This window comes from Mytilus edulis, chromosome 1 (assembly GCF_963676685.1).
Source record: "Mytilus edulis chromosome 1, xbMytEdul2.2, whole genome shotgun sequence".
NCBI classification, from domain to species: domain Eukaryota; kingdom Metazoa; phylum Mollusca; class Bivalvia; order Mytilida; family Mytilidae; genus Mytilus; species Mytilus edulis.
The window spans coordinates 83,612,933-83,627,768 of NC_092344.1; the positions used below are offsets into that span (position 1 = coordinate 83,612,933).

Genomic DNA, 14,836 nt, shown 5'->3' on the forward strand with positions numbered 1-14,836 from the left:
CTCATTGACAATCATATCACATCTACTTACTTATCTTTGAAAAAGTAAATGTTAATGTAAATTTCACACAAAATAAGTTCTTTTTTAGAATGACATGAAATCCAAACACAGTTAGAAGTAGAATTCTTTTATTCTCATTAAGTTTGAACCACATATCAATTTTTATTTCATATCGATTAAGAATAAGCTTCTCTTAATGGATAAAAAGGAACCACCCGAAATTGATTACTCTTCAGTAATAAATTCCATTGGTCATTGTAGATTTCGAAAACAAGTAGGCTAATGCCACTACAAGGCAGAACTCGCACCCGCAAAGTGGAAAGTGATTAATATTAGTTGCAAAACTTGTTTTCCTAATCCACTATAGATAAATATGTTTAAACTAAGCTAACAGTGGCGGATCCAGAACTTTTTCTAAATGGGGGCTCCAGTCACGCTTCAATGATTCCCTATATAGGGAGCTGGGCCAATGAACACAAAACTTCCTGTTTGATTCCCATACTGCAGAGAAAATTTCAGGGGCTCTCTTAACACCATTTGCAAGTATGGTCTTGCGAAACAATGATAGTCTGTAAAAAGGGGACAATAATTAACAGGCCAATTAAGAGAGAGAGCAATATCTCTTTTACATAAATGAAACCTTTGTAGATTTAGAAAAAGAGCAGGGTAATGCCACTACAAGGCAGCACTCATACCCACAAAGTGGATAGAGATAAAAGATGCAATAACTTGTTTCCCAACCCACTCTAAATACATGTTTAACTAATAAACATTTTGAATTGGAGTAGCTTTGTCCTTTTCTACAAGAGGCAAGATTTTTGAAATTGGAAAAAAAACACACAAGTAGAAGAATTTCTTAACAATATAAATAAAATCTCACCAGAAATGTGCAAAGTTTTCACTGGCTCAGCTTCTAGTACCTCATCAAAGTCACTTTCATCTGATTCCTGAAAGAAAGCAATTAAAAAGTTACAACCAGGAAAATATATATTTCAGTTTTATGATATAGTGGTCTATTGATTTATTATGGTTCAATGCTTTTTTTTGTACTTTAACATCCACCAACAGGAAGTGACTGTATTATAAACTTACAAATTTAAAATGTATATAATATAGCTTGCTTATCAAAATATGAAATCATTCCTACAAGTCAGGTTTTACAAATACATTTGTGTATGTACAGTGAATAAAATTTTGATGATAGTTAGTCTCTTAGGCTTGTTTTTATCTTTAGTACTGCAACCAGAGTTCATTTTTTTAAACTTTAATGGTCCGGAAGAACACACACCTAAATTATATATCGATGGAAAGAGGAAAACGTGTACAATAAGAAAAGTCGGGTCGTAAAAATCCAGAGTGGTCACAATTTTGTGAAATTGAGGTCAAAGGTCAGACCTAAAAATATCAATATTTCAACCACAAGGACAAAAAGGAGAAATATTTTGATATTTATTCAATAGAATGCTACAAAAACGTTTCAATCATAAGCATATGCTATAAACGATGTTAAAACGACAAATTTGACTACTTATATGAAGAGCTGCCATTACAAAATGGCGTTGATTTGGAACCTTCTGATTTTTTTCCATTTAAGACATAGCAAAAGAAGAAGTGGCCTTGACCTTTTCACATCCATAAACTTTCATATTGTGTATAAAGTATTTCACTATAGTATATTACAGAATTATTTTCTAAAGTATAAAACACCAGTTTATCAAATTATTTCAATATTTTGTCTATCTTTGAAAAAAACAAAATTCAAGCGCTGAAACAGTGTTTTTAATTTTGCATCTTAAAGGTTGTGTATTTTGTGAAAATTAGTATCTGTTATAGATAAATACATATTGTGTATTTGCAAAATCTGGACATAGCAGTTATAACACAAAATATACTATAGTCACCCGAGGCGAATGCGAGGTTTTAAAAAAATGAGTGTAAAACAAAGTCAGTTTGGTGCATAAACATTTTTTTAGTGGGATAATCCTGGTAAAAAGTTAACTCATTATATTTTTAAGGGAAGGATGAAAAATTATACAATGCAATGCCAATTTTCTAATGTTGTAATTCAAAATCAGTCATGATCCTTTTATAACTTTTAAAAGCGACAGACAATAGCTCAAGTATTCATAAAATAGCGACATGAATCAATCTCGTAGTCATCATATGCGGATTCAGTACGCGTATTAGCATTACAAGACACTTCCCTTTTTTATAAGAACAATAAAATTGAGAATGGAAATTGGGAATGTGTCAAAGAGACAACAACCCGCCCAAATAAAAAACAATAGCAGAGGGTCACCAACAGGTCTTCAATGTAGCGAGAAATTCCCGCACCCGGAGGCGTCCTTCAGCTGGCCCCTAAACAAATATATACTAGTCCAGTGATAATGAACGCCATACTAATTTCCAAATTGTACACAAGAAACTAAAATTAAAATAATACAAGACTAACAAAGGCCAGAGGCTCCTGACTTGGGACAGGCGCAAAAATGCGGCGGGGTTAAACATGTTTGTGAGATCTCAACCCTCCCCCTATACCTCTAACCAATGTAGTAAAGTAAACGCATAACAATACGCACATTAAAATTCAGTTCAAGAGAAATCCGAGTCTGATGTCAGAAGTTGTAACCAAAGAAAATAAACAAAATGACAATAATACATAAATAACAACAGACTACTAGCAGTTAACTGACATGCCAGCTCCAGACTTCAACTAAACTGACTGAAAGATTATGATTTCATCATATGAACATCAGGCACAATCCTTCCCGTTAGGGGTTTAGTATCATACCATCATAACATATATGAGAAGAACATAACGCGTGTCATGCCAACAACTGTTTTTAGAATAAATGTGTTTAGTTCCGATGCAAAGACCTTATCAATGACTCAATATTAACGCCAAAATATGCAATCTTTAATGACTTGACAACAGTATCGTAATTATATCCCTTCTTAATAAGTCTATTCAAAGGTTTTGTAAGTTTCTGAGGTGAATACTGACACCTTTGTGCTTTATAAAGAATATTACCATAAAAAATTGGATGTGAAATACCTGAACGTATTAAAAGTCTGCATGTTGAGCTATATTTACGAATAATGTCTTTATACCGATGATAGAATTTAGTAAATGTTTTGACTAGTTTGTGATATCGAAAACCCTGGTGTAATAATTTTTCAGTAATACATAAATTTCTCTCGTTAAAATCTAAAACATTGTTACATACACGAGCGAATCGTACAAGTTGAGATATATAAACACCGTAAGATGGTGACAAGGGAACGTCACCACCTAAAAACGGATAATTAACGATAGGAAATGAAAAATCATCCCTTTTATCATAAATTTTAGTATTCAGCTTTCCATTAGTGATATAGATATAGTTCGGCGCAGGACAGAGTTTGTTCAAAGCAAACACAGTTTTTGAGTACAAATGCTATCTGGAGCGTAAATACCGTCATGATTCGGTCAAACTCGTCAGATATAGTCTTACCTTTGCATAGGAAACACAAAAGATATGTGAGTACAAAGTTTTGATCAATGTTCGTGACCCATATTCTCATATGCATATGCATGATGTATCTGCGCTGCCAACTCCAAATGTAATGGGGCGAATGTTGCTACAGAAACGATTGATTTAGTAATAACCATACATTTACGAATTTTTGTTATCTTTAGGGACAATATACGGTTCAGAAACGCCTTTGTGTTATTTTTCATCAATTTTATTAAAACTAACAAATGAACTTTTGAACCTAGGCTCCGTGTTGAAGACCGGACCGTGACCTATAATGGTTTACTTTTATAAATTGTGACTTGGATGGTGTGTTGTATCATTGGCACTCATACCACATCTTCCTATATCTATTAACAAGCTATGCGGGCATCATTTCCATAGAAATACCAAAACGAGGACATAGCTCATAAGAGCACTGGTGGCAGGGTGAAGTAATTGTTCTTCTTTTTATGTATCCTTGATATTTTCAGACACACCTTGGTGTAATTCTGAAAGTCTTAACATACAAAATGTAGACTTCAATTTTCCTTCAGCAGATATGGCATCCCCTAAATTGAGTTCAGAGCTAAACTCTATATTTAATATCCCTTGGCCCCACTGTGTCTGAATTGTAAGGTGTCACAATATCTAGTTAGTTCTGGAGTTTGGCAGTTGTTTGGTAAGCATCAGAGACAATCTTGGGTAAAATTGATCGGTATATATAGAGAATGTGCTACATGAGAAAGGCTTTTTCTTACGGAAGAACAAATCACATCACTAACAATCGTTATTAATGAACTGACAACAAGTTCAAATTTTAATTTTTCAGTAACTGTTTTACTTAATTGCACAGGTGTTGACTTCAATAAGTACTTGGTTATGCATGGATAAATGATTACTTACATTAATAAGCACAACTTAAAAGACTGTCAACACGTTTAGAGGACTCAGTTTTGTGTAGTTTTCATTTTTTTTTAAAGGCTTTTCTTTTACACAAAAACCCTGTTTTCATATCCAAACTACAAGAAGAAACTGAGCGCGAGATCGTATAAAAGTGTCAGGTTGTGAGGATACATGTCGATCAGTTTGATCACATATATGGATTTCTGATGTTTTCTAATTTTAAGTTCCCCAAGGGTGACTAGGGAAACGAAATATGGTCACTTGGTCTTCTCCCGACCGGCAGTAAAACGAAGTGGGGCCGGTCCGTTTGGCTGTGCGTGATGTATCAAGTTCGCAGTCACGTCCGGTCAAAATGGGGACGTTAAATCCGATGCCTCGTAAAAAGGGAGTGTCACGTTCTTTGCACGTTAAAGACCCTTGCATCAACTCTTTGATGGGTCCGTAGGTGGCATGATGCAATGGAAAATTTCTGTCCCAATCCAATATACCATCCTTTTCCAGTGGCAGTCTAAATTTTCCCGATCATCACCCCGAATGGCCTCTATTATGACAAAACCTATCTATTGTTTTTGTTGTTAACTTGTTCTCGTCCTGAACATGCATGAAATATTTGCCACTGGACGTTAAGCAACCAACAATCAATCAATCAATCTAATTTAAAGACGCACCAATTTTGCCTTCTGGTGCAAGTCTCATAACATCACTGATGATTCGCCCACGGAAAGCAGAATATCAAGAGAAGTTGGTTTTAGCATCACCTTGTCACACACCAAATCTCTGCGAAACTTCAATGGTACTTTTCCCCCGACCACTTGCATGCATATTTTAAATTGGTCTGAGGGTAAACATTGACATACAATGTTTTTTCACACAATGTCAACTATAGTCATTATCCGGAAAAACGTCTTATCCGAAGGATTTGGTTAACTTTTATATAAAGTCAAAATTTTATTAACAAAAATATAACTTATTTACAAAAAATACACGAAAGAACTACTATACATATTCAAATCACTCAAAAATAAACTAACTTCTCCTACAGAATCTACATAATCACATCGAAACTATCAAATTGATTGTGAAGGAAAAAATAAATGGTGGAGCTGATTGACGGATAGGAAATTTCCGTAATTAAAAAAGGTACAAATGATGTTTTTATTTTTGAGTTTTTGACAAAATTGTTTGGAATTTGCCCAACAAAATTTGCATGCAGTATCGCAATAATATGTTTTGTCCTCTCAAATGTCAAATACTGATTTTAAATCATATGTTTTCTCGTTTTCAAAGAAAAACTCGTTAAATTTCTATCTAAAAAAACAGTCAACTTTAAGTTTGAAAGTTTTACTTGGAGATGGTATTATATTTATGTCTTCATCATTCCGATGATCCTTGATGATATGTGCATAGAAAATAGTTACGAAAATAGCGGGAAATTTAACCAAAAAATATATTTTTGGATTTTAAGGTAACTACCCAAAACCGTAAATTGAGGGGTACCCCCATTAAAGGGATAAAAGACAAAAATGTGACCATAGAAACTTTTTACGACCCGATGGAAATTAAAATATAGATATTATTCTATCATTTAAAACAATTTGCAGCCGTGTGTTATTCCGGACCATTAAACTCGTTAACTAAGCGTCTTTTTCGATGTCAGTTGCAGTACTACTTTAACCATGCAGGCAAAAACAAGCATTAATTTCTCAACATTGCAATGATAAAACTCAGTTTTGTATAACCTGAAGAGTTGTTGTCCAAACAATCAAAATTAAGGTTTCTGAAAGTATAATTACTAAAATATGTTTTTTTCTGGTTTTGGTCTGTTGTATAAATATACTACTGCACAAATGTGGTAAAATTCAAGGACTTTTAGAGCCAATTCATACAGTATGGTAGTGTTTTTCTCATTGTCGAAGGCCATAGTGTCGCAAAGAATTGCTTACATTCACTTCAATTGAAATTTGGTGGATAGCTGGTTTAAAGGCAATTATACCACATCTCCCTATTTTTATGTGTCAATTTCTTGGTTAACTATTCTAAATTATTGCACCGCTGGTAAATTATCACGTTTTGATTGGTTTAAAGCAGTCACTTGATGACCTTTATAGATTCATAGGGGTTTCATGACATCACGTCTACTGTTAATAGGGACATCATCTATTAATGTTGCTGTGTTGTTCAGTAGAACGAGTCCAGTGTGCAATAAATTTGTTATAAGGTTAGCTAGCTACTGACCCCCTACGGTTCATAGAGGGTGAATAATCAAAGTGCTGGATAGCACCTGTGGAAAGTTTGCAACGGTAGATTGTAATATTTCAAATATATAGTGTGCTGCTACGAAGTCTCCCAAATAAAGCTCTCAAAATTAGTCATTCCCACGGGTCGCCTGACATTAAGCAAAGTCCAATACAAATTGGTCTGGTCTAGTAAAGTGATATTCATGATTTGGGGGTGGGGATCTAGACAGTTTACAAGTTCTCAAATAGACAGGAGGTAAGGTAAGAGTGGCCCTAGGGGACTAGCCTTTTATTTCATCTGATTTTTTTTATTATGCCGTACAAGAATATATGTTGTTTCAGTGTGGGGATTTCAACAGTTTTCAAGTTTTCGAAAAGGGGGTGGATCTTGACTGTTTACAAGTTCTCAAAACAGGATGGGGTGGGGTTACACAGAGGGACTTAATTATATTTTACTTTATTCGTTTCATTGTCCAATACAAGAATATTTATGATTAAGGGTTTGAGATCTCAAAACATGAGGGGTTGGGGATGACTCAGAGGTACTCCCACTATATTTCATTGGTTTTGTTTTGTTGCCCTATACAAAAATATATATGGATTAGGGGTGGGGATCTCGACCGTTTACAAGTTCTTAGACATGAGGGGGTTGGGCTGACCCAAAGGGACACCCACTTTATTTCATTTGATTTGTTTTGTTGCCCTATACAAAAATAAATATGGTTTAGGGGTGGGGATCTCGACCGTTTACAAGTTCTCATACATGAGGGGGTGGGGCTGACCCAAAGGGACTCCCACTTTATTTCATTGAATTTGTTTTGTTGCCCTATACAAAAATAGGTTGATGCCTTAAGAAAGTTTATTGCTATAGCAAGCTATAGCAAACTTTCCAAAAACCAATGGGGTTTCAGCCTCTGGCTTCACCCCAACGCATTTTACTAGCACTCTTTGGATCCATAGGGGGTCAATAGCGAATCATATAACTTTTAATAGTTTCCCTCATTTTTATTTTAGAGACATAATTTTTTAACATGAAAATTTGGGGAAAATCCAGGAAAAAGTGAATGTAAATATTGTCAGATCACAGTTGCCCGACCTCAGTCTTCATAAGTAACATATCAATTACCTCTAAAACTGCTTCTTCTACATTCATACGACAGCTACCAGTGATGCCAAAACTAGCAAGTGGTTGTTGTTGTCTTCCTAGCACCTGACCACAATAAATCAATTTTGCTGACACTATCTCTGTTGTTGCTTCAACATAAAGATGTAGAGTCTGAAAATAAAATAATACCTTAGTATAATTTTGAATCCTACATATTGAAAAATTAACTTTATGCCAAAAAATCTAGTTAAAGACCAACTGAATGAAGAAAACACCTGTTATATGTGTTTAGGGGAGCTGAATTCTTAACATCTAGAAAATAAATGGGGAGTGTGTTCATGGGAGGCAGAAGATACCCAGGCTTGCATAATATAGGAACACAACTCAAGAACTGTAAAAGGGACTTTATCAAATTAGTAATTGATGTTAATAAGCATTGTTTATAAGTTTCATAACATTGAGTAGGGGCAAACTTATGTAAGAGAACAGAAACGAAAAATTAACAAATTATTCCATTTGTAAAAGGGCATAACTCTAAAGCTGTAAAAAGACAAGGGTAACAAACACTTAAATTCTCTTTGATATGGCAGGTGTATACAAATCTATAATTAGCAAAGAGGAAACAGCATGTCTAAAGATGCTACTGCAACTGTTGGTCGTTTGTAAAAGAATTCATCCTGTGCTAGCATTAAGATAAGTTAGTTCAATAATCTTCCTTGCCATTTTTTACCATTTATATATATGTTATCATGTAACAAAACCAAAAGCTATTCATGATTCTTATTGTATATTTTTTGGGGATTAATTATAAAGAATAATTATTTAGATTTTGTTTGTATTATTGTTATAGAAGATGTATTTAATATTATACAATAATTTTGCATTCTAAGTACACCTATACTAAAACCAGACATCTGCATTCGATTTTGTTCTTCAATGATGATCATTTTATAGAATTACTACACAGTAGTGTTATGTTTATTACCTATATTTGCCTAAATTTCAACATTTTGTTTTTGTAATTGTTTCACTAGCAATCAAGATCACCCAACCTATTAACTTTTTGAGACATGGCTACACATAGCCAAAAATTTAATATTTATAAAAGGCTACCATTATATATTTAGAAATAGTACCTCAGATTTTGTCTGCTTTGAAACTGTTTTTCTGATTTCTTTCTGATCTGGGAGAACTAGCACAATAGTAACAAGGTCATCAACTGTTGACTGTTGTCTCAACTGGGAAATTTCCTCTATAACCTCAAGATGAATCTACAAATAATATTATTTACATTTAAATCACTTTCATGAAAATGAAATATTATTTGGTATCCAAAATTCGGTTCAACAAGCTTTGATGCTGTTGTCTAAGTGAGTGACAGAAAGTGAAATAGAACATTATTTTTTAAAACACTGACAATGACATCTAGAATAGGACAAAAACAACATTTTTTGTAAAAAAATCACCAAATCATCTTAATTAAAATCTTAATGTAAGCATAGAATTGATAAAGTGTTGGCTCTAAGAAATTTGATATTAATGTCAGATGTGCATTCAGCTACACTAAACGAAAAGGCAGATTTACAACAATTTGGGCAGTCATGTAATGTTTGATAAATGAAACTACTTTTCTGCCAGATATATATTTGTGAACCTACTAATGTATATGTAAATGTATTATTTCTTTGACATTATTAAGAACATCTTAAAAGATATGACAAGGATAATAATTCTATTTCCATAGCTTACATAGATTTTCGAAAAGGGAATGACAAGATTTCCATGATCAAAGTGACATTCTTGTCCCAAATCATACTTAGTCTAGTATATGGTTATCTAACGGTACATATTAGCAAATAACCTCCTACCAATACTTGTAAAGCTTTTCAGAAAGGAAAAGAAACCATTACATTGAAATATTTTGACTACATAACCAGTTATTAAACATTTGGTATTTAAGAAAAGGAGGAACATACCTTCTCCAGTTCTTCCTTCCTTGTATCCCTCAGACGCTGTCTTTCTGTCCTTTGTAAAATTCTGCGTACTCTTGCTTGTTGTCTGGAGTCTTCCTATAGAGAAAATACAAAAAAATTATGAAAATATTCTGGACATAAATACATAGGGTTGTAACCATCTTCAAATGACTGGTAATTTTAAGGTAAGAAAGCTAAAAATCAATGAGAACTTTAAAATTGTGAAGAAATTAGTAAAAAAGGTCAATAAGTTCATTTTGTATCATGTACCTATTTAATGGTTTTTATATGTATTTCTGAGTTCAATTTTCGAGATATCATATAAGTTTGTTATCATTCAATAATATGTATAACATAACTTAACAATACTGCGTACAATGTTGTGCTAAGCTAAATCTAAGCCAAGATAACTGTTAGATAACTGGTGACCTAACAGACAAATAGACCAGGAGTTTGAAATTTAAGTGTGAGTAACTGACATTCGTTTAACAACAGTCCCTCCCCAAAAAAGATTTACCAAACAAGGCAACTACATGAACTACTAAAGCTCCTAAAATTCTTTAAAAGCATCAAAGTCACAAACTACTCTTAAGATACCCATATCCTTTTAACTATCCTAATGATAAATTCAGGGATCTCCATGGATGAAAATTGAACCATGGAGGAACTTTCACCATTACAAACCTTGTCTACGCTGTACAGTGTAGCGCGATCGGAAGTATTTTATCCCTCCATACAAGGAATGGTGAACATGCTAATTCATTGCTTATTTAAATTATATTTATTTGAATTTTCATTATAGAATTAGAAGTATCAGTATTTTCATTTATTGCCGTTTTTAACCATTCAAATGCCAAGTCTTCATGGTCCCCCCTTAGTTCGAGAATGACCAAAAGCTGTCATGAAGGTCCCCATGCAGATTTCTTTTATTTTTGGTAATTGTTATGGGGGTTAAAAATCATCTGATGTGGAGCTTATTTTTCGTGGACACTGTCAAATTCAGAGCCCATTACCGGTATGGCTGATTTGCAGCTACAACAAAACAATTCGTACGAGTTATGTAAAAGGTTAAAGAGATTTGTAAAGCAAACGTTGACAAATGAAAAGGTTTTTAATGACTTTATCTGGAAAAATTGATGCTGTGCAACATGCATCTTTCGAGTCTGAATAGAAGCCGGAAACGCGGATGTATCAATTTGATTGTAATATACGAAATGAATTCGGAATTTAGATACGATATTTCTTTACAGGAAATATTTAAGTTTTTACTTTTAAACTTTTAAAGTAATTCTAAATTATCGTTACAGCAGTACTCGAGTTATTTGCGATGAAATAATATTTACTGTTTTGCGTCTTGTTTTGTACTTCTTAAAAAAGGGGGATGCTGATTGCATAAGTCAAAATAAAGCATGTGTTCGACTTGTTAAACTGTTTTCTTTGTAACTGGATTAATTTATTAATTTATTTATTTAATCTAAATGATCATAATCATTTGCTGAAACTTAGTTGATTACTTCGACAAATGGATCGTCTATCCTCAGATAGTATTCTCCTGTCTGGTTTGTTGATCTACCTGTACAAGCTCAGGTACAAGTAATTAGCGATCTTAATCCGGATATCCCTCAGGCGTTAGAACTGTATTGGATTATAACATAAAAAGCCTAAGGGTTATGCAATTACATGCATTTGATTATAATTGATAAAAAAATGGCGTCGGGCTACAAAAAACGATGAAGTTTTGAACGATGGCGGAAGACAATTTAACGATGGCGCAAGACAATTTAACGATGGCGCGAGTCATTTGACGATGGCGCAAGTCATTTGAACGATGGCGGGGCTCCATCGTTAAACAGGCCATGGAGATCCCTGAAATTACTGATGTGATGGCAGATATAACTTTAAAAATCAGATTTTTTACATACATTGGCAATATAGATAACTTACCTTTTCTCTGTCTATAGCAAGGGAAGCGGCAAAATCTATATCCTGCTCCATGATAAGTCTTGACCGGGGATTTGCTGAGATCTGAAAATGAGTTTCTAACATGTATAAGGAATTTAATACTTTTAATTAAGTTTTAGTGAACTTAAAGGAACATGCCAAATTCAAATCAACACAGATCTTTAATGTCAAATAAATCATCTTGCACTATTTAGCATTGGAAAGTAAGATTTTGGGTATGATGCAAACCCTTTTTCACCCCAACAATAAGTAACACTAAAGATGATAAGTGAAGGCAATGAAATCACTTTACACAGTAAAGCAAAGCTGGATAAAGCTTTGAGCCAAATATAAAGAGTGTGCTATATTTTATTGTTGAGAAAATGACAACTCAGATCCCTATATGTCCATTCATATGACATGAAATGCAGTTTCCAAATGAACAATTTTAAGGTCAAAATTCATCAATTTCTCAATTGGATTGTTTCCATATTTCAACATAGATTTGATATTCAGAATATATATGCCAACATCATATAATGAAAGAATATCATGGACTTTGTATTATTCAAAGTAATATATAAAAATAAAACTAATCAAAGCTTATAATTATCTGAAACAGCAGAAACAATTTTCAAATTGCTGTTTTAAAGCAAATGGAGAATGTGTCCAAATAATGGCACATATGAGGCCTTTATTGTTTGTATATTAGGGTCATAACTCAAGACAAATACAGAGAAACCAATCAAATTTAAATTTGGTCTGTGTTTTGTGGTAATTAGCATTCTTCATATCATTTGAATAATGCAATTAACATTTAGAAATAGGAAACGATGAATTCATCAATTTGTCTTAACAAATGGGCATAACTCATGAACAAGAAAAGACATTATCAAAATTTGAACCTAATCTATGTTTTCTGGAAATAAGGATTTTGCATAAAATTCCTAATATTTGGTTGAGGCTAACTAAAGTAAAGGAACAGAAACAATTTTTGGATGTACAGCTGTACAGACAGAAGGACATGGGTAAACCTTAACAACCAGTTCCTGTGGGAGAGGGGGGAGGGATTTGCATCTAAACATATTGTAAAAAAAAATAATTACCAATGGTGTGCCAGATGAAATCCATTCATCTGGTAACACTGATGAAGCTGAAGGAGTAGAAGTTAAACTTTGTGGAGTTCTTGGTCTATTCTGTACTGTGTTCTGCAAAAAAAAATTATGATAAAAACCATGTCCATAACACTTGAATAATACAAAATCAATATATTTCCTATGTCATATCAAATAAGCATTGTTATAAAAAATTTCTTGGAAAATAGATAATTGTTAAATTACATTATTTATTTATTTCTGATATTAACAACTCAAGAAAACCAATATATTCAAACATGTTGAGTTAAGTGATACTAAATGAATAGACAACTTTCAGAAAGAGGGGATCGCCAGTATCCGTGCACTATTATATTACCATTCACCAAGCAACTTAGTGATCGTCATTGTGCAGGATAAAATCGAAATAAAGTTTGTTTTGGTATTAAGTACTTAATCACAATCCCTAATTGACAGCAGTGCTGATTGTCAATTATGAGAATTTATTTTGACAATAAATTTGTGCAATATAGCAATTTTTTGTTTAATTATTTTTCTTACAACATTGGAACAGAAGTGACAATGCCCCATAACACACAAATGATGTTCACTAAGACCCATTATATTTTTCAAGCCAGTCTTTTACATGACATATATATAAAGTTAAAAAATAAATAAAAACAGGTGTTGTGCATAGGGCCTTGTCAGGCAAATAAAATGATTTGTGTTAATAACAAGATCAACTTGTTTTCACATATTCAAACTAATAAAAATGTCTCTTTTTTCTGTCACATCCCAAACGCATTAACAATGTGAAGTTGATAATTTTCCATTCTAGGAAAAAGAAAAAGAAAATGTCCAAAAAAATGTTTGACATATATAGTCTTTAAATATTGCACTTTCTGCTCAAAGGGAACTGTTAACCTCTGTTTTTTCATACATTATATATCCAGTTAAATTTGCTAATTACCAAATTGATTCCAGATTGTGTCTGGTTAGCAGTTGTCACTGTGGCTGCTGGTGTTGTTGCAGTTGCTTGTGTGGAGGCACGTGGAGTTCTTGGGTTTGGGTTGTTTCTCTGTAAAATAAAATTTCAAATCATATAAAACATACATAATATACAATAAGGTAATCATTAAATTTTCAAACTTTTCTTTGTGAAGACCACTTTTATTGCTCATTACAAATAATTTTGAAATCATTTAACCAGATGAATTTAGATTACAGCAAATCTTGATTTGAGCAAGACATTAAAGAACCAGATGCCCCGCAGGGCGTAGCTTTATACGACCGCAGAGGTTGAACCCTGATCGGTTGGGACAAGTATGGACACAACATTCAAGCTGGATTCAGCTCTAAATTTGGATTGTGATTAAATAGTTGACACAGCATAGGTTTCTGACACAGAATGAATGTGTTCTAATGAACTTTAATTTTTTGTTTTCTCTTAGAGCAATTCACTATGCTGTTGAATATAAATCCTCTCAAAAAAATGTTTGAAGAAATTTTCTTTTTATTTATGGGCCCCTTATTCCTAAACTGTTGGGACCAAAACTCCCAAAATCAATACAAACCTTCCTTTTATGGTCATAAACCTTGTGTTTAAATTTCATAGGTTTCTATTTACTTATACTAACGTTATGGTGCAAAAACCAAGAAAAATGCTTATTTGGGTCCCTTTTTGGCCCCTTATTCCTAAACTGTTGGGACCTAAACTCCCAAAATCAATCCCAACCTTACTTTTGTGTTCATAAACATCGTGTTCAAATTTTGCGGTCGTATAAAAATTGTAGAGCTATTTTCCCAAGGCTAGTAGTATAAAGTTTTGATTGCCGATTGGATTGCTGTCTTTGTTTGTATAAATGCTTGCTCAAGCATCATAATCAAAATTGACAAGGAAGACCTTTTTTGCAATTTTAAATGAAAAAAAATGTTTTAAAATAATTTTACTTTTTCACACATGATAAATCTAATATTTTAAATAATGTGTGAAGTAGTCTTGCATATTTTTAGACTCTGATGACTAATGTTAGAGGGTGGTAAAAGTTGGCCCTAAATATGGAAAATGCGGGACAAGCACGGGAAA

The 14,836-nt window shown here is 33.2% G+C and overlaps 1 protein-coding gene across 1 annotated transcript in view; it reads right to left on the reverse strand.

Moving 5' to 3' along the window:
* LOC139492708 (uncharacterized) overlaps window positions 1-14,836 on the reverse strand; it is a 35,701-nt gene that overhangs the window by 2,295 nt on the left and 18,570 nt on the right. Inside the window, exons 5-11 of the mRNA XM_071280863.1 lie at window positions 13,721-13,828; window positions 12,763-12,864; window positions 11,660-11,740; window positions 9,719-9,811; window positions 8,879-9,013; window positions 7,764-7,913; window positions 881-947 (exon numbers count right to left, since the gene is read on the reverse strand). Of these exons, the coding sequence (XP_071136964.1) occupies window positions 881-947; window positions 7,764-7,913; window positions 8,879-9,013; window positions 9,719-9,811; window positions 11,660-11,740; window positions 12,763-12,864; window positions 13,721-13,828 (736 nt within the window). The remainder of the gene's footprint in view (window positions 1-880; window positions 948-7,763; window positions 7,914-8,878; window positions 9,014-9,718; window positions 9,812-11,659; window positions 11,741-12,762; window positions 12,865-13,720; window positions 13,829-14,836) is intronic.